The 21,510-nt window shown below is 42.1% G+C and overlaps 1 protein-coding gene across 1 annotated transcript in view; it reads right to left on the bottom strand.

Moving 5' to 3' along the window:
• The window catches only part of SPON1 (spondin 1), a 179,325-nt gene extending 158,203 nt beyond the window's left edge, over positions 1-21,122 (bottom strand). Inside the window, exons 1-2 of the mRNA XM_032187876.1 lie at positions 20,829-21,122; positions 15,120-15,226 (exon numbers count right to left, since the gene is read on the bottom strand). Coding sequence (XP_032043767.1) covers positions 15,120-15,226; positions 20,829-21,051 — 330 coding nt within the window. The 5' untranslated portion in view covers positions 21,052-21,122. The remainder of the gene's footprint in view (positions 1-15,119; positions 15,227-20,828) is intronic.
• Positions 21,123-21,510: the final 388 nt, after the last annotated feature.

The raw sequence follows: 21,510 nt of genomic DNA, 5'->3' as shown, positions 1-21,510 counted from the left end.
TTGTGTAATTCCAAATGCATTCGTAACAATCTATCCTGAAATTACATGTTTTGATTTTTCATCACCTCAGGTAGCGTTGCTTCAATATTTTATGATCTATTATAAATAATGCAATACAAGGAATAGCATGCTTCATTTTTATCTACATATAAAGTGCTGGCAACCTTTTGATTGGAAATTTCCAAGTCATTTAATTGTTGCATTAGTTAGCACAACAGTGCTAACTGTTGACAGAGGACATTTCTCATTTCAACCAGTTCCATTCCTCTGTGTTATTCAAAGACCCCTCTGTGTAGCCCTTTTTGCTACCAGCCTGAGTTGTGAAGAATAAATAATTCTTCTGTGTTGTTTGGGTCTGCCTTTCATACAGAAAGAAAAGTGACAGAAGAAAACAACAAATAACTGCAAGGCAACCAAAATTGCCTATACTTTCTGCTGATGATCTGAACTGTCTTAAGCAGGCTTGAGATATTATTGCTCGTGTGCTACAGCTGGTCTGATGCTCAGTCCCAGTGTACACTCCTTCTGTTCATCTATGGATGGATATTAGAGACGATTCCTTAAAATCTCAGGATCTTTGCACTCAGCTCTCCCCCACTACTCTGGTCATTGAAATACAAAGAGACAGCAATGGTCGTGATGCAAAAGAAGGCAGCAGCAGGTGTTATGCCATAAAGCATTCCTTTTTCTTTTGGCAAACAATCAATTTGCAGTGGAATAAAAGAGATGAGCCCCCTCCTACTGCGCTTCTAAGAGCCATCTAAAAAGATCAACAAAACTGAGGTCCCAAACGGCTGAACTTCACCTATGCATGCTCTTAGTCATACTTTTCAAAGATGTAAACATTCAGAGAATTTCATGGAACTGAGCACAGAATAATAATAATGTCTACACGTGATGTTTAAACGGCAGCGTGCAGAGTCTGGAAATGGACAGGCACGGTTCTAGGAGAGTCGCGGCGCTTTTGTGCTCATCTCATGCACGACATGCACCATCCACCACCACAGCACCATGCTTAATTCATGTGGGCAATTCTACCCGTAACTGAAGTTGGAAAGTAGCAGCTGGCTGCTACACTTCTTCTAGCTGTGTTTTAACTGATGTCGACGATGACAGCTTTTAGCTAAGGGGTGACACAAGCTCAGGTCCTGCCGCACGTCCTGGAGACTTTAACGCAAAAATGATGGCATGCAATTAAGAGATTGGAAAGCAAACAGAACCAACGTTTACAGCTATGGAATTAGAAGTTCCAAATTTGCAAAATAAGGCTCAAACTACCTTTTTTTGTTTGTTTTACATATATGTTAACTCTTTCTTAGTGGCAGACAAAATTGCATACAAATCTCATCGTATGGAACACACACAGCAAAAAGCATCTGTAATAAGGCTAAAACAGCGATTTAGTGCAGTTTATGGGATGCGGTTCCTTTACACTTCCTTGTCTTTGTTTATGACACTTCATCTGCTCAAGGTTGAGAACACTACCTGAAGGAAAGCTTCTTTCAGTTACAGGACTTTAAACAGGTTAGGGAAAGTGTCCTGCAAGCAAGAAATATAATGGAAAATTAAGTACAGCACCAAATAGAGTGAATCCAGACAATACTGCCTTCTCTAACAAGTGAGGAAGTGTTGGTATGCAGGGTTATAAACAGCTGACGCTTCCTCCTAGGTTAAGTGAGAACCTCCAGCAGATAGCTGTGAAAGTTTTGGATGTTTGTTTGTTTTGAATCTGTTCTTTTTAATCTGAGAACAGGATGCATCCAGAATCAACAGAAGTGACACAAACGGTCTAACCTACCTATGCAAACATCGGCAGAACACGAGCAGCATGGAAGCACCAGCAGTAAAACAGATTTGCACTGCAGAAACTAAATATGGCCCAGCAAGTGCTTCCTAGCTCTTGAAAAGTCTTTTTCGTTTCTAAGGCTGAATTTTGGTGATAGAAGAAATCTATCTCAGCGTTTAAGATCAACCACACCGGCATGAGTTTCAATGTTATTTTGAATTATTCTCAATAAATTTCTTTTACATCTTTATACACACTAATCATGCAAATTTTGTAAAAGTGTTTCAGAAAACAATCCTCTGAAGCATGCCACTGTAAAAAGACTTTAAAAACAAGATATAAAAAATGTTGTCTCAAAAGGAGGGAAAACAACTTCTGATGGCCACATATGAAGTAAAAATTAATTTTCAGGAGATATGGACACTTTAAAAGTGATGGCTTATCTCCAGAATATGAACCATGTAATTAGAGAAGTATTAAAATGAGAGGTCAGGAATCATGTTTAATAGATAAGGAGATTATTACTTCTGGGATTGTTTTATTTTTTTAAATGCACAATACTTCTGTATTACACAGAGCTCAGTAGGCATTATACCATCCACTTCACTAATCCAGAATACATATTAATGCTACTCCTTCAGATTCTGCACTGGCAACAAGGAAGAACTATAGTGCAGCATGGATCCAGACCCATTTCTTGGCTTAAACGATCAAGCCTAAAGTGCTAAGAGTATTTGGAGGGTTTTTTGTCATTTAAATATTGTAGTAAAACTTTATCTTTCAGGTTACATACCAGCACAATGGCTGCCATTACCAGAACTGCTTTTAGGGACCCCACCAAACAGACAGCATTATTCTGTGCTCTTCTTTTAAAATCCCCGTGTTATATTTTACACTCATGGCAGAAATGTTACATGTTTCACAAACATTTGTTATTTTATGCATGGACAGTATTTACACGCAAGAAGAAAGAAGACTATTTAAACATTTTTGATTCGAGCGGCAAACGCTGTGCGTAAGGAGCAGAACTCCTGAAGTTTAATCACAGCTGAAGTATGATTTGTGATCTTGATTAAGTTGCTTGACAGTTTATTTTTCTGTAAACTGGTTTTGATAACTCCACATTCTATAATTTATTTTTATGGAATGTAGTTTACACAAAAACTTCAAAATCTTCAGCAGAAAGGCCATATCAAAGCATATTTGAAAGCTATATTACATCCATAAAGGTTCATGCAAGTCTGGTAGCACTGACAACAGGAAATTTTTAGGACCAGATGCAGTAAATTTAATCAGAATATAAACGTAGTAATGATTTCTCTAAATTCATAAGAGGTTTCATCAACAGTCAAGCACCTTAACAGCAGCGACTTCAGCATTTTATCCTGACTTTGTATGTTTTCCATATTTTTATCCTTGCCCAGGTCCTTCCCACATTTACATTATTCTGGATTATTTGGCTCAGGCATAAGCAGTTTTTTGTACATCATGTGTATGGATGTAAAAATACGAACAGAACTGTTGGTGCTCCAGAAACAGCTTCCACAATGGTTATATCAGGTTTGTTATTCTCCAGAAATTATGTCAAATCTCTTTCGTACTTGGCAACAAAAGGCAAATGGGTTTAGAAACCGAAGAAGATGTGGCTACGTGCACTGCTCTTTCTGTGGAAGCTGGCAGTTGCGTAACATCTGCACCACATGCAGAGCTGGCTGTTTGTTATGTTGGTTTCATACATTTTGCAACTAGTGCAATCGGATGAGCTGATTAGTGAGCATAAAATGAGCTAAAAGAAAAAAACAGGTAGATATACATATAATTTTGAGGAGGTAGTTTATAGGTATTTTTCATCCTTAACAAAAATCCTACACAACCTCTAAGAAAAACGTTCCAAATTAGCGTTTGGAACACACAATATTTGAAAGTGAGGCTATTATATAATCCCACTGTCTAAATATATCATAACCGAATTCTAATTTATGTTTGTACTTTGGATAACCTTTGACGATGAGAAAACTAGGTTACTGAAAGAATCTCATAGAAAGCCAAGAAATTGTGTCTAGCCAAAAAAAAAAATAAAAAAAATACGCTGGTCCTGCATGTACAACAAACAGACATTTATGATTCAAAAAACATTTATGATTATCTTAATAGTACTAGGATTCATCACAACGTGTGGGCAGACTTTCTTAACAGGTAGGAGTAGCGTGGGAGGGGGTAATTTACTAACTTCAGATTCTGGCTATATTCCTATATCTAGGGTTCCCACAATATCATGTACAGAGGCCAAAGCAAAAGGACCACCTATAAGAAGCAATCTGCTGCCTTAGCAACCATTTAAAATACCTCCCTGTAGCTTCCAGAAAGCATTTGTCTATTAATAATATAAAACAGGTAGCTAATTTTCATAAGAAAGTGATCTACTGCTCAAAACAGGTCACAGGATAAAGTATTTATCCAGTTTCAGTATTTGTTTGCTACTTTACGTACCCTCTCTCCCCTTCTGTTCTTCTCCTCTTTAAAAAAAACAGTAGGTTAGCTAAAATAGGTTTGAGACAAACAGACTTAAACCAAACAACATCAGGTATTATTAAGCCTGCTATGCAAGCAGGTCAGCTTTACTCATGCAATTGGGGAAAAAATGAAAAAAATAAAAAAAAAAATAAAGATTTAATAAGTTCCAAGAGAACAAAACCCTGATGTGTGCCTGACAAATCATGAACAAACACCAGCAACGCCCTAAGGAACCTGTACTATGCTAGTGACTGTAGCAATATATATATATATATATAATCTTTATATATATATATATATATATATATATATATATATATTTATATATATATATAAAATCTTTAAAGTTATAGAACAGTAAGTACTAAAACTGCTTCTTATGTACCCATTCTTTTAAATGTTTCTTTTGAAAAGAAATGCAGGTCTAAAAGAGCTATGCCCACCCACAAGGACAAAAAAAAGAGGCAAGAGCAACAACAGTGCCTCAGTTCACACAGATGAGAATAATTGGAGCCCAGTTCAATCTGTGAAGTAAACAGAAGCAGGATGAAGGCTTTTCAATTTACACCTACAGCCTACAAATTAGTAAGCAGTCTGCTAGGATGAGTTTGCCAGAGATTGCATAATAATCCTACCCACAGTGACAATGCAGGGAATGGGGAACAAAATGGTAGCTCTATACCAGCAGGGAATTTCCCTTTCTAATTACTGAGCGCTATGAAAAGCGTTCTCGAGAGCCAAACGCTGGCTTTTATGAAACTGGATCAGGAATTTCTTGCTACTCTTGATTTATTTTCATAGGAAAATTAGTTTTTAATACACCGCTGTTTTAATAATCAAAAGTAACTACACAGACAAAATACAAAATACTGTCCAGCAAATAGTTATTTGGAAAAATTAATTTAAAAAATCTTGTACAGAAAGTCCAACGGGTTACCAGCAATAACGGTGTCTTGAAATGTCTTGCCCCTGTAGGTATTCACTTGTCTGTACAAACTGAAATCAAAAGTGCCTAGGTCAGAAAACTCTGCTTGTGCTGCCCTTGTAGCGTACATTCACAGCCTGCCCCTTACAGAGCCATCAGAAAAGACAAGTGGAAGATGCCATTTGCAGTTTCTCTCAGTAACTGCAAAGGGCAATGGAATGGGGAGGGAGGGGGTAGCTGAAGACAAAGAGTGAGAAAATAAAATACTAGCCAGCTGTGGGGAGTGTAATTACTTACAAGAAACTGTCCTGTCCCCTGTCAGTGACTGCTGGTAGGTATATTTACACTGGGGGTGACTCCCAGCAACAGCTCCCTCCAGAAACACTTGGAGGAGAAGTCAGGAATCATTTCGGGCACAACTATAATGGCAAGTGGCGCATCATTTCAGGACTGGTCTCAGTAGCAAGACCGTATCTAAAAATGCCTGTTTTCGCTTGTCTTTCGCTTGTACAGCCAAAAAAAAAAAAAAAAAAAAAAAAGCTAAGAGGTTGAGGGGAGGAGGAGCAAGTTCTGCCAACACAGAAGGGAAAAACTCCCCCTATTTTAAGAAATGGCTCAAAACTAAAGGAGCGAGTCTAGGACCAGGGGAGGCAGAGATCACCTTACCTCCTGCTTGGAGTAAAAGCCAGATCTCCTAGCTTTGTCTGCTGGGTAAGAGGAGAGTCTTGCGTAGGATCAGGGCAATTCTGACAGAGAGTAAGTGAGCAGATGAGAAGCCAGCAATAAAAGCACGACTCTTAGAGCAGTGATGACAGCAGCCAGGTAATCCAGGCAGAACAAGATGCAGGGGGCTCGCTGGGATCAGAGCACGTGGGAAACAGAAAGGGCACCAGAGAACAGACAGGACTGAACAAATGGCACCAGTGGGATGGCTCACGGGGCAGTGCCTCAAGAAACCTTTCCAAAATCATAGTTAGGTCCTAGATGAACACTGAGAACTTCTCTTACAGGACTTAACATTAACAGAAAGAAATATTTTTCAGGTGATCATCAGCAGAGTTTAAGGGGATGTCAAACAATTGGAGGGAACCAGAATGTGGGGTGACAGACCAGGAGAAATCCTAATGAGAGATCTCAGTCCGTTTGTCCAAAGAGGCTCTTCTTTATCAGTACTTTCAGTTAGAGATATCCTTAAAATCCCAGACTTTAGAAACCAGGGAGGAACAAGGCCACATTACACTGAAGCAACCCAGCACTGTGCTGGAAAGAGACAAACTCCCAAAGTCCTGCAAGAGTAGATCTGGGAGAAAAAGCAATGTTATATAGATTTTTGGTCATGGACCCCAAATAGTCTCAGTCTCGTCAGGGAAAGGAGATGTCTTAGAGCTACATTCTGGTCTTCTCTTAAAGCTTTTAAGGAAAAGAAACTGAAAAAAAAAAAACAAAAAACAAAAAACAACAAAAAAAAACAGGTATTTTAATCAGAAATATGTCTGCAAAGTCTCTTGAGTAAAGGCTATCATTGAAGCAAAACATCTGATGTGTTTAAAATGAAAAGGTAGATTTTTCAGTTTTACAAGCCTTTGCCTATTCTGAGGACATCATTGTGGATTTCCATTCAGGACTGCATGAAGTGAAGAGACTACAAGCAGTTATAAATGTGTATTAGGATAAAGTACTGAAAAGCAAACGTGTTGAATGCACCAGAATCAAAATACGTTAATTTCCCTGAAGAAATCTTGCATCACTGTCACTGTAAGACAGAACAGCAATATTGTTCATCATTACCTGGCTTTTATGTCCTGCGGTACACGGAGAGGAATTCAGGCCATAGTCTACACACACCGCTCTGACGTAGAGTAAATACACTGATCAGATGAGTAATGATCCTGGGTTGTTAGGTCATGAGAAAGAGCTATCACAGCAGAGAGAATAATCAATTACAGCTATTCAGGACAGCAATGGAAGCTGAAACAGTATCCCTTAGCAAACACCCAGAGGTTCCTACCATCCGCAGAGAGGGAACAGTTGCAAAGGAGGCTGAGTGTCAGGGCAGACCGCAATCTAGGTCTAAGAAGGGCACACATGCAGTGGGGAATAATGAAAGCTAAATACACGGTCACTGTGGTAATGCAAAATTGCCTGCTGAATTCAGAAAGTGATCTCAAGACAAATGGCACAGCAAACAGCAGGTTCCAGCTGGTAGCAGTGAATTCAGCAGTGAGTTGTGATGAGAGCTGACTTGCCTCATGACCACGGAGCCCAGGGAACTGAAGATCTCTAATATGGTCTGAAGTGCAGCTAAAAGATTTTCTCTGTAACAGACATTCGTGAATCAGTGAGACAGACAGATTCCTAAATTTGTAAGAGCTATTTCCAATCCTAAACCACCAGAAACTCTCTGAAGGCACTCAAGACCATTAATTAAAGAACACAAACAAAGCACCACTTAAATTTAACTGGGAGACCTCTTACTGGTGCACGTGTTCCTTTCTGGAAACTCTAGAGGACCGAAAGCAGGATTTTCTTAAAAGAGGGGAAATGTCCATACAGCCTGGAGAAACTGCCCAGTTGAGCCTCAGCCTCTACCATCACCTCCACCCCTCCTACCTTCCCCCCTGCAAACACTTGAAGGGAAAAGAAAGCATAATATGAGAGAAGGCTTTCAAGTACTTCTATAATTTTGCACTTCTGCACTCTACTCATCGTAGTCCGGCAGCTGGCAGTACTTATCTGAAGAGAAGCATCAAAATGAGCACGTTTCCCCCACAACGTCCATTCCTTTTAAAAACCCTGTATCAGTCTGCGGGTAGCGTGACTGTCCAGATCCATAACTTATCATAACTAGGATTGCAGGCAGCAATAGCTGAAGAAGTCCGGATGACGAGGGAATAGCTGATAAAAGCTCTGTAACCTGATGCAAAGTGGAAGTGCAAAGAACAGACACTTGCTCCGAGGTCCTGCTGATTGGAACTGACACACCGAAGGTTTTCTGATGCTGCAGAACAGCAAATAACTGCAACAGGGGTAAGTCACGGAGCATTAAAGAGAAATAATAAGAGCTAAGGAGATAACAGTGGTGATCTAGCTCAGCAGAGCCACAAAGAATCAAAATAATTGCTGAGAGCCTTAGACGAAGCTGGCAAACAATGAGACAAAAAGGGAAATCTAGGAAGGAAAGCCTGATGGCAACAGTGGGAGTAAGGAAAAAGATGCTGAACTGAAGTTTCAATGAAAACAGAGCCCAGATACACAGTTATAGCCCGTTTAGCCTGTGCTAACTGCAAAGCATCTGGCTATTGCCACTGGGTTAAATGTCTTTGCTAAAATTTCTTTCTTCAGACAGTGACTCATCTATCTGACACTGGAGCAACGATGCCTTCGGTAGGTTACCTGGGCTGGAGGAAAGGGGTATTTAAAACACCTTCCTTTAGAGTCCCTGGGATGGATGTGTCCTCTTCAGCACTGCCTGGGGGGGAAGAACACGCAGCTTCTGCTCATGGACAGAAGAGAGCTGGTGGGATCTGCACGCATTGACTTGGGCTCTGAATTGCATAATTGCAAATGCAAAACTGGCTGTGGGTCTGGAAGCAAGATCTGTACAGAGGACTCCTGTAAAGCATTAAATGGTCCCAAGAGGCTAAGAAGGGGACTCCCAGTGCTCACGCATGTGACAAGCAGTCTGGAGTCTCCGAGGCAGACAAGGACAGTGCTTCCAGTGTCATTTCCTCCCTTCACATCTTCCCACATAGGCAGGAGCTGATTTGTTAAGCACCAACGCCAAATTCCAGGAAACAATTATCTAATGAGTCTCTTCAGGAGCCTCCTGGGACCAGAAAGTCTTGCTAATCCAAGGCAGAGAATAATCTAGTAGATATTCTTTTCCACTAGAGATTTAAATAGGCAGCTCTAATACCTTACCATGACACAGGCTGGCACTGCAGAGGTAGACAGCACGCACTGGCAGGCTGCAAGGCAGGGGAAAAGTTACACTTGAGACAACCTGATTCTGATAAGCCTTGAATCCTGCAGTTTTAGCTAATGTATCTCAAGAGGCATGTTTTCTGGTTTTTTGTTTGTTTATTTCTTGTTCACCTCTCCCCACCCCAGGGGAGCAGGTAGTTGTGGTTTGTTTTTTTGAAAGCAGAACTTGAAATATCAACAAATAAAATATTTGTAAATAAGTACATGTAATTACTATCGCAGAGCTGTTCTGCAAGTGCCTGATGCTCACCACTCTTCTTTTATATGATAATCTTTTATTGTCTGAAGCAAGACACAGCAATTTTTAACCGAAACCTTGCCAGTAAGTGGTTCAGGTTACAGTTCTTCCAGTGTACCAGTCCTTTTTATATGTAATCGCATTCAAAGGGTTCATTCACATTTTCTAATCACTGGAACTTGCTGTGACAGATAGTCAAGGATTAAATATAAGCTTTAAAAAAAAAAAAAAAAAAGTATCATGATATGAGAGTCAGGGAGCTCTAGAAAATGTGTGAAAGTTTCCATCAAGGACAACCAATTCCATCCTACACAAAACAGGAGCTAAGGCTTATTTTACATTTTTTAATTTTTTTTTTTTTTTGGTCTAGAATAATGTGCACAATGATTCTTGTGCAATAACTGCAAGGAAAGATTGGATTTTAGCAGAAAATCAGGAATACTGTGGCAAATTGAAAAGACCAGGAGACATAAATATAACATTTAATTTTTCAAAATTCATCTCGCCTTTCTCAGGCTCCAAATCATATACCTGGCACATTCTGACTCTTTCATCTTTAACACATTCCTGTAATAGCATTGGATTGTGCATTTAATGACTGTATACAGCTGTTTCGCATTGATTTATCTCCTGCTGATGGCAGAACTGCTGATCAAAACTTCAGAAAGAGAATTTTCATTTAGGGGCTTGGATGCAACTGCACCCCCAACCCCCGCCCTTTGTACGGGGGTGTTACAGCAGCTGGCTCTCTTTGAAGCCAATGCACGCAGCTTTGTGTCCTTCTCTTTCTGATAAACACGAACTAGTTATACATGTGGTGGCCACATAATTACTGGGCTTAAAGGCATAAGGAAATAAATAGTGTCCATCCTTTTCTTACCCCCCTCCCCCCCAACCTCACCTGTCACTCCAGGATTACATATCCCGATGTCTGAACCCTCCTTCATGAAAATCCTGAACAATTCTTCAAGTTTGAAGTTTTAATTAGATAGGGACAACGCACTGTCATTCACTGGTGTGAGGAACCTTCACCACGAAACTTAAACGATATGGTTTTAGTATAAACTGAAAATTAATCCCACATGATTTGCAAACCACCAGATGATTGAACGTTTCACATCAAATCAGAGTAAAAAATCATTACTTCCATATGCTTACGAGCAGTAAGACGGTTGACTGTTCCAGCGATAAGACGCTGGGAAAGTGAAACGGCTAGCAGAGTTTTGAGCAAAGCAACATCATTTCGTACATCTCAGAATAAGCCATTTACTCATTGCCTGATATGCTCAACGTGGGATATAAGGTTAAAAAAATATACAGTTGAGTGCAACATCAAGATGGCAAGTGTAGCTTAATATTAACAATAAAAAGCTTCATAATTAATTGCAGTGTTTTTTAAATATAAACTCATTTTGAATATAAATTCGTGAACTAGTAAATCATGTCACAGTGGTAGAAGCCTTTTTACACTGCTTTCAAAACGCAGTGTCGCCTGCTTAAAAAGGCACAAGATTCCTGTAAAATGCTAGAACACAGCAACTGAGGATCTGCTTTTCTGAGAGCTTGTAAAAATACCTTTTAATCTAAAAGCTTTGGTAAGCACTTTAGTCAGCTGAACAGCATCAAAAGAAATGATCACCGTTCAGCAAACAAAGGAACAAAGACAAATGTTTGGGGCAGTTCAGGGTAAACCTAGAGAAGGAGGACTTAGGATAAAGACCACTTACCTTACTTATCTACTACTGCTCCAACTTTCCTTACATGTTTTCTGCTTTAGCACACACCCCCAGCTTTTATGTGTGTCCTGTTTTTAATGAAACCTTCACTCTTGCTCCTGTTGTGCCTATGTATGTTCTTACATTGCTTCTCGGTATGTTCTTACATTCATTCTAGAGCACAGAAAGTGAAACCCACTTATTTTCTTATCAGCTGAGCAAAGGGATAGTTTCAGGGATACTACTGTGATGAACGCTACTACATTCAGAAGTAAAATATCACAAAAACAGTGGACATCACACAAGAGCCTAATGGCTGATTATGCTCAAACAAGACAGATAAATGTCTAATTGTGAGCTGTTGAGTCTGTTTATCACCATACATCAGAAAAACACGTCACATTTGCACAACGCTCAAGTTTTCCTTGAAATTTCCATAAAACACGAGATGTTGAAGGGTTTAAACACACCACTTGGAGAGATTTCGAATGTTTTGTTGCTGTTGAATACTTCTTAAGAAAAGATTCAGAAAACATCACAACCCCCAAGACTTTCCTTGGAGTATTTATTCTTCCTCAGAGATGAAAATGAATCAGACAAGGTTCAGCACTAAACTTCTATTATTATACATTATTTACTAAACTAAATCTATTACATTGCATAATCACGCTGATTAAAATGGCCTGTATAGACGCTGCTCTATAGTCTATCAGTTCTTGATTGTTGCCCCCGAGTATAATTTGCTTTTAAATTGCCTTCAAACGATTTGCAGACTGTTGCTAAACATTACAAAACAGACGGATCAGCATTCTGCACAACAGCAGTTGGGAAGGTTTGTGTAAAGAGACCAATGGGACACAATAGTCGAAGCTCTCAGAGTGCCACACTGCACCCCCAACTTTACAATTATCACTGGCGTAAGTAAAAGCCATATTATTACATTCCCATATTTCTGTGACTGAATTTGGCATATTTAACTCCCCAGCTATATTTAGTTTAGCTACTTAATGTAGGTTTGTGGGAAACAACGTGATTTTTTTTTTTTTTAAACCCAAGTTGTGCCCTGGGTGTGCTACAAGGACAAAGAAAAAGAAGTTTGGCCTCATTAATAAAGAAATGGTAAAATCAGACCTAAAAAATCTCAGTTTTCTCAGTGAAAAACAGAATGGTGGAGTCCAAACTACACTTCTGTAAAGGTCTCTACTCTGTGACAAGTACAAAGGTAACCAAAAAAAAAAAAAAAATACAGGAGAAAATACCTGTTCAACCAAGAATTTTAACAGCTTTGCTATTTATAGGATCAAGACCCTGCAGCTTAATGATTAATGAAGACTGACCGTACCTGCTGACTTGCAGTCAGACAGAAGTCAACGAGCCATGAGGAGGTTGTAAAAGGCAGAGCACAGCCCCTGCCGGGCAAACTCACAGCAGCCGGTCACTACACGTTCATCCCGTCCAAGGGGGCTCGCAGCAAAACCCGCTGCAGCACGGCCATGACCCCAAACACCACGTTTTTCCATACCACGGCTGTATCAGTCGCTGAGAAGGCAGTGCTTATTTACCACCCTGCTGCTCTAGCACATGCTCCTCTACGTTGTTTTGAAGCATTAGGCACAACAATCAGGTCAACGCTCAATGGCTCTGTGCAAACCCAAAGGCACAGCCCCACGGCACCTTCACCTGAGCACAGTGCCCGTACAGGTTTTGCCCAAGAACGTCTGGGCAAGCCACGTTTTGTGATTGGAAAGTAGCATGCACAGACTGGAAAATACGGTGGGTTATGTTCTCTGAGGGCAGGGAAGGAAAAAACAGTCTTAGGTTTGTCGGCCTCGGGTTCCTTCAATCCTGGCTACGCTACAAATTCTTGCTGCTATAAATGAAGCACTTTGCTTCATGCGGTGCGTTTTATGTTCCTTGCTCTGTTGTGATTATTATTTGAACAGTAAATATGTTTCTTTGTGGAGGCAGAGCTTTATTCCAGTAGCCCAGAACTTGCATCCAGACTTTTGCCACTATTTAGCGGTTTTCAGCAAGTTCTGTTCCATTAGCTAATTCATTGAGTAACATGTTCTCCATCTGAGCACTGGAAATACAGAACTGCAAATGGCATGCGAGTGATGCTACACGTCGTATTCTGTAAAACTGTTTAGACACCGTTAGGATCTTCGTGTCACAAAGCAAACAGCGCAAACTTCTGCACTAAGCTTGCCTATTCCTCTTCCAGTAACGAGCACCTAACCATGATCCAAGAGACATCAGTATTTATCGCTGTAAGTATTCATTGGACATTTAAACAAAATTCTTCAACCTGCATGAACGCAGGCAGGACTGGCAGGCACTATCTAAATGAGCTTCAGTTAATTGCGCTAATGTCCGACCAGTACAGTGAGTACTGCCCGCCCCACAGACATACAAATTTAGTTGCAAATAAAATTTGAAACTCTCCTCTGCCAATTAGAATACCAATTTCAGATTGCAATCCGTATAATAAAGCTAATTAAACAACCTTTCCTCCACTGAGATCCATTAGGCTTTTTATGTTTTGATATATTTAGAATTTCCATTTGCCTCCCACTCTCCACTGACTTGAAAATTCCTCTGTGTTTCGGGAAAGCTTAGTGAGTTTCTCACTTTATTATGAGTTAGACGTACATCTGGCCATACAGGAAAAACTCCGGCCAAGTCTTTCCCATTAGCCATGCTACAGAGACATTAACAACTGAAACAGAGAAATTATTGGTGACAAGTTTCTTTCTAAAACTGATGAAGCACACCATTTCTACTTCTTAGCATCAGCTGAGGCTTTAACGCTGGTTTACTTTTAAAAAAAAAAAAAAAAAAAAAAAAAACTGTTCATATTAAACAGATTTATATAATATTAGGAAAACATTTAGTTTTAAGGAAGGTAGAATTATTCCAATATCAAATACATTATCATTTGTTCCAGGTTTTCCTAGAAAGCATATGAAAACTAGAAAGAGGCCTCTAAACAAACTAGATAGGAACACAAATACTCAAATAGGTATTGAGTTTGCACAGCATATTTGCTATAAACAAGACACAGAAGACCTTTAGGAAGAGATGCTAGCATTACGCTGATTTCTGTCCCCCTGTAGCTCACCAAAGTAAAACCTTTGAGTATTTCTCTTGAACACACAGAGGTGCTTCTTAGTGGCAAACAACATATTTTACACATAAATTATTATTGAAATTACTATCAGTATTATTAACCATCCTGTAAACTATAATCAGTACCATGTACAACGTTGCTAAATTTGGAAACAAACAGCAAACAATACCTCATCCGAGAATCTTGGGCAACAACAAATCTACACAATTTCTATCCATTTTCATAAATACGTTGTGTATTCTCAATTTCCAGATTTTTTTTCATGCAATGTGAATTGAAATAGACAGAAATAGTATTTTGTGAATCACCGCTCTGGGTTCCAGTCCTTTGATAATGCTAAACAACATTTCATCCCACTGAATGTGTTCGTTAAGTAAAGTACTACTAAGCATCATGAAACAGCAGAACCTAATTTATGACTGATAAAACAATCATTACAGCTGTGGCAAGCACACTTCGCAGAAGGGTAATCTACATCTGAAAGAACAGAAATACCTAGGCAAAGAAACACAAAAAGCAAAACAAATAAAATACATTTCATGCTCCCTTTGGATAACAATTTCAGGCTCTAGTTCAAATATTTTATGCACGTGCTTAACTTGAAAAGTGTAGGAAGGCGAGTTGAAGTCAAGGTATGAAAGCCTTGACCTCTTGAAGAGATTGCATAGAATATAAAATACGTTATTCTGTTCTCATGTCAGCATCCACCAATATTTGTGCTTACTTAAGCATATTCTGCATTCTCTTGTGCAAATAATAGCTCCCTATGAGCCCAGCATACAGTAAGACAGACTCCTAGCAGTACAGGTCAGGGAAAGATCTCTCACCTGAAAAGTTCCTGCATGGTCTTCTTCTTTGTCACCTTCTTTTCCTTCCTTGAGAGCAATCAATGTGAACCCTCGAAAGTACGCAGGAGTGGCAGCAGAAAGTGTCACTGAAATATAAGAAACAAAGAAAACGTACCATTAGTTGTGAAGGCAGACACATGCATATAATTTCTCAGTTCAACGTGAAATGTGTGTGTTTTAAATTGGTATTAACAAAAGCGAGAGCACTAACAACATGGAGCAGAGCCAGCCAGAACGCAAAAATCTTCAGTCCAAGTTTCCACATAAACCAAAAAGCACTGGCAGAGTACTGATGTGAAATCTCCCAGCTATTTTTTCATGCCCTCTTTTTTTCCCCACAGAGATTGCTCATCTGTTCAGCTCCACAGGAGGTTGTGTTGTTTGTTGTTGTTGTTGTTGATGATGCCTTTTTGTTATTGTTTTGTTCTTATGCGAAGAAATATCTTCTGAAACATTTGGCTTCAGCTTTTGTCCTGCTTTGAGCACAGACAAGGATCTAGGCATTAGTACACGGAAAGTTTCTTTGACTCTAAAGCAACGTGACCAGACCACGTGCCTCAGCTTAACTAGCCAGAGGTGCTAGCTTTAAAACTATCCTTCATCTTCTTCGTCCTTTATCCTGCTTCTTCCTCAGGGCAGAACAGGACACGAAGTTGAACTCCTGGGTAAAACCGATGTGTATGGCTGTGCTGCCAAAGCACCCTACGTGTCAGCACAACACCTATCTTCACACTCCGATCCTGACCACGACGGTGTTGTTGACTAGAGCTGCTAGCAGAGAAGAAATAGTGTAACACTGCCTGTTCTGATTTTACTATGCTCAGCATCGGGACTGCATCCCTCATGTTCTGGTGGTGCAAAACACCTTTGTTTGATCTTACTATTTGCCGCTGCCAGCACCTAAGCATCACCTGAGCTTCATGTCAGCTACAGCTCTTCTGAATGTTATAAAGCAAGATGAAACAGGACAGAGCTTTGAGGCAAAACTTTTGGGGGTATTTATACATTACTCAGCCTTTTTCAATGCCTTATAGGAATCTCAGTCTGAAACAGAGACAAATTTTATGGAAGAAATCTGTTTGGATTAAAGGAAAATGGTCAGAAAACCAGACTAGAAATACTAGAAATCCTCGTGAGTAGCTTTTACTTCAGCCACGATGCAGCCAGCGCTGCTTGTAGCGCACTATTGTCACGCTCTCAAACCCTGCCTGGCACAATAGGAACTGAAGACCACCCAGAGTTTTCATGAGCAAACAGCAACTGCCAATTGCAATCGCTGCTTCCTAGCTGGGTATTCCCGAGGGACTGCCTCTCACACAAACAGCAGGCGAGGAGCTGCACCACGTTACTAACGACGACAGACAGCCCTGAAAAGATACTCCTTTCAGAACGTGTTCAGAGTTCATTTGGAATACGCGGAGCCCTTTTTGATCTAGAAATTCTGTAACAGAAAAAAATATAATAAGGTGTTTGAAGGCTTCTAAGCTTTATGCAGCAATATTTGGGGCTAAAACCAATGGTGTTTGAAAATAGCAGACTGGACAAATACACAAAAGGTTAAAAACTGCAAGTGCCACATTTACACCAAAGTGAGTTTTTTTTTGTTTTTTTTTTTTTAATAAAAAATATAAACAATAATATAACAAATATAAAGCACTTATGGGCATATGAGCAAGCCCCTAAACTCCCATGATTTTCTACTTGTTCCACAGAACCTTAGCGTGAACTTGAATCTCATCATTTCTAGGGAGGAAGAAACTTTCACGTTTTATGTATGGGAACCAAGTGGCTGCACAAGAGCAACTAATGTTTCTATGTTTCTAAGCGTTGCTCTAATTTATTAATTCATTATCTGCCCAACAATTACTATTGCTAGTCCAATTTTGCAAACATTTGCAGCCCAATCTAAATGAAAATTCATGGCCAGCCCTTCGGTTATAGTAATTGGGAACAGCACTGCTGAACTCAGTGGGGACGAACCCATTGCACTCTTTTGAACACTGGTTCTTGGAAACTAATTGCCATAAAAGCATTTCACATGCAACAACTTTTTCCATATATTATATGTAATTCAAAAGTCTGAATCACCATGAGCAAAAAGTTACACCAGAAATACTTCAATGCTTACACAAGGAAACAGGGATTCCAGCTGTGAATTGACTCAACTGTTTTCATCCTCCTCCTCACATTTATGGATCAACCCAGTTTCCAAAACCCCTACCAAGAAACCGAGGACATCTGAAGTGCTACAAAAGCTCTCAGGGGGGGAAAAAAAAATTAAAAATAGAGGAGAATTCCCAAACCTGACTTTCAGCTGTTGCACGCCCGGAGTTCCCACTGGGCTCCTGCTGAGGGCTGGGAGTTCCCCTCCCTGGGCTCAGCACTGCTGGTGGCGTTGCAAAGAGGGGCTGAGAGCTCATCCCGGACACAGCAGCCCCTTCAGAAACCCCCTAAGCACCTTGCAAAGCGGCTCTCCCACACACCTCCCAGCCCTCCTGCTGCCCCGGGGTCCCCAGCTGAAGGGGGGATGAAAGCAGCAGCTCCTTTGCTGCAGGGCGAAGGCTGCCTGACTCCGTCCCACGCTGCTGCACGCCCTGCATCTGCTCTGTGCAAGCACCAACAGCTCCGCTCCTCTATCTGCTTCTCTCTGCAACTGGTGATATGGGAGAAGTGCTGAGATCGTTACAGAAGAAGGGCTCGCTTGTACATCACAGACGAGCGCTCGCACATCGGGCAGGAGAAAGAAATTCAGAAAATTCAGCGCTCCTTGGAAGTGAAGTCCCAAAGAGGACACAAAGGGAGCGCAGCGTGCAGCACCAGCCCAGCTTGGCCTTGGTGGAGGTGGGAGTGCAGACTGCTGCAAACAGGGGCACAGGGAAGGACGGTGCTACCCAAGCAGTGCAGCGAGGGACTGCACAAGTCGCATCCTCACCCTCCTCAGCAGTGCACCTGTTCCTGGGTATCACGGCAGGAACCAGGCGCTGCGCGTCAGCACGTCAAATGGATGCTATTCCGTGTATATTTTTAAGAGGTTGAAACTTAACTCGTTTTTCCTGGAAAGCTCATGCAAAATTAACAATCTACAGATCGATAGAGCTAAGACTGATTAGTTTCAAGGACAATTACCCGGTACCACTGAATTAAACTTCAGGGCTGTCTGTGCCTTCCCCTGGGAGGAAGGGGAAAAACCATGTGTATTGGGCTACCTCGGGCCCAACTTGAGCAGCAGGGAGAGGGGACCGTGCCCCAGGGTGGTGTGCCCACAAACAAGCCTGGTACCAGTGGGAGACCAGCTTCCCACACGCATTTCTGTCTGCTCCCCAGGGAAGGAGGCGACACTGCAGGCTGAAGGACCAGGCAGAGAAAGGCCACGGCACCAAGAGCCCGAAATAAGATGTCAGAAACGTCTGTGCCCCATGGGGGAGCCACAAGACCCAGAGCCATTGCTCCTGCATTACACCTGAGGGAGGAAATGAGGATGACTGCAACCACTGGAGCGCTGCAGCTCTTCCCATCACCACAGCTCCAAGGCCTGAGGCAGAAGGCACGTCGGGCAGCGATCTGGAGTAACAGACATCGCTGGACGCCTCCACACCACTGGGGTAGTGGCGGATGGGATTTGTATGTAGAGTGAGTCCCCGCGTTATCCACCTTGCATAAATACTCGTTTATTCCAGGAGCCCACTAGGAAACGTGCCAAGGATCCAGATTGAATTAAACGAGACAGGGGCCATGGAAACAGGCGGCTTTGGCTCCAACTCAACTGAGGTTGTGCAAATCCTCTGCAGCGTAGGCCATCTAGCAATTTACAGCTAAAACCCCTACAGATGTGCTATAATCCCACGTTTTTAATTGTTAGTTAGATTTTCTAACCTTTGTATAAAACAGTAGCATAGTTCCAGTTGTAACACAGAGTTTCCTTCAAAAATGAGCTCTTAAAAACATTCCATGGTGCTGCTATTGTCACAGATAATGGATATATTAGGCTAACATTTACTTATGTTCTTCCAACCTTCCATAAAGCATCCTTAAAGGACCGTTCAGATAAAGTATTCAGGTGGCACATAAGCTTAATATCAAAACCACGTGTTTTGGTCTACATTTTCAATTTTTATCATTAGCTGTAATTTTCTCATTTCTAAGACACTACAATATGCTAATGTGATTATTGATTGAGCTCCTAACATCAAGATCTAGCATGTCCACAAAATTAACTCTAATCCACTGGGGGCTTTCTTTGCCCCTACATTTCCATGTAATAGAAGCTTCTTTGGCAGGTGCCTCTAAATATCCGGTAATACTTTCACAGAAGTAAACTCCCAAACTTCTGCAGAACATTCACGTATTTGTCACTGTTGAGGAATTTGACATTTACTTCTCTTTATCCTGCTTGGTAGACGTGCAACATGGTGTCTTTCAGACTCCTGGTACTAATCCTAATGCCTAGGTTAGGGTTAGGCTAACTGTACCGGTTAACCGACTGATGGGCAATGCACATTTCCTCACACCACACTCAAATGTCAGTTATCGAGAAAAAACTTTATCACAAATCCCACAAAGCTACAGCCTGGTACTCAAAACAGGTTAATCAATGCAGCAGAGATTTTCTTCCATTCTTTAAGAGAACATGATGTGTAGACTTTTTTTTTCTCCCCATCTGCCCTAAGACTCCCATGTTCGTGCAATGGGAAAACGTTGCTCTTTACACTGACTCCAAGGAAGGTCAGGAGAAATACTTAGAAGAAACACTCAAAATTGGTTTTCCAAAGTGATGATTTCCCCAAGAACCCATTCATTTTGCCTATAAAAGAGATAGGGTAAAGTACATAAAATAAAAATAAAAGTCCAATTTATTTTCAAAGTACTTTTAAAATACAAAGGTGACAGTGTATTCCATGAAGGTTTGCTTCCAAAGGGACTGTGTAGTGAGGCAGGAAAAGTGACCAAAAACTGCCTTTATCTATTAATTAGAAAAAGATGCTGAAGAGTGCTTTGGAAGTTAATTTCAAGGATTGTATGTGAAGCGTTCAGCAGAGAATGAATGCCTCCATCTCTTATTTACAGTGGTCATTAGCACCATCTCCTCTGCCTCTTTCCTGTTTGAACCATCTGTTCTTTACCCCAGGAAAAAAAAAAAAAAGAAGGGGGGGAGGTAAACAGAAGTGCAAGATGTGGGAAGTTGGCAGCATGCTGCATCACTGTTTGCCCATATGCTAACTCATTATATTAACATTCATATTTCAGGGCAAGACCGACCAGCTCCGAGTTTCCTCTCCTTGCTGCTGGATGCTGAGGCTGCTACTCGCTGCGCTAGGTTTAAAGGGGGAGGAAGAAATCCTACAGAAGTCGGTGAAAGAGGGAAAGAGCGAGCGCGTTTTGTATCACGTCAACTTGTAACGCTGAGCCGAGCCGGCAGAGAGAATTCATAAAAGGAAGGAAAATCCTCTTAATGCTGAGTTCGTGCTTAGGAGTAAAGTGACACCGTGAAATCCAACTCGCTCTCACTTGTCAGGAAAGCATCCCCGATAAAGCAGTGCGTGGGAGCACCTTACCCTGCCTTCACCCACACAGCCACACGCGCTCCCGCAGGGACAGGGAGGTGAGGGGCACGGAGAGCCCCGCTGTAGTTTTGGGGACACTTGTCCTGACCGCGCCGCTGCTGTGGGAAGGAAAGGACGGCCAACTTACCCCGGTAACTGTTCCCAGGCTTGTAAAATTCGGGATCGCCCTCCACCCTGAGGCTAAATTCATTGTACCCTTCCCTCCGGGTGCCTTGGGCTCGCAGGATCCGGCTGCAGTATCCCTCGGATTTCGCGGCTTTCTCCAGGGTTTCGTCCGAGAAGCCCTTCGCCACCAAGGGGACCGTCAGCGCCAGCAGCCGCAGGGCCAGGGGCTGCAGCCGGGCTCCCATCCTGGGGGCTCCGCGCAACTTCTGCCCCCGGCTCGGCACGGCTCGGGCAGCGCCGGCCCCCGGCAGGAGGCTGCGGGCGCGCAGGGACCGGGCTGGGCGGCTGCGGGGAGAGAGGGAGGGGAAGGAGGGGAGGGCAGAGCCGGAGGAGAGAGAAGGGAGGGGAGGGGAGGGGAGGGGAAGGGAAGGGAGGCGGGGAGGGAGGGGAGGAGGGGATCACAGCCTGATGCTGCCCAGATCCCGGCGCGGGGCTGGCGGCGGGGTGGTGCCCGCCCGCGGGGATGCTGCGGCCGCAGCCGGGCAGAGGGAGGGGGACGGGGCCGGGGATGGTCCCGGCTGCACCCCCCCGGCCCTCGCCTGCCTCCCAGCAGGGGCACATCGCGAACGGCAGCGCCTGAAAGGAGCCGGGGAGCAGCCCCGGGGCGCCCGGGCACGGCTGGGCTGCTGGCGCACCCGCACGGC

Source organism: Aythya fuligula, chromosome 5, assembly GCF_009819795.1.
Source record: "Aythya fuligula isolate bAytFul2 chromosome 5, bAytFul2.pri, whole genome shotgun sequence".
NCBI lineage: Eukaryota > Metazoa > Chordata > Aves > Anseriformes > Anatidae > Aythya > Aythya fuligula.
The sequence above is the reverse complement of the archived record's forward strand: the minus strand, read 5'-3'. Positions and strand labels throughout refer to the sequence as shown.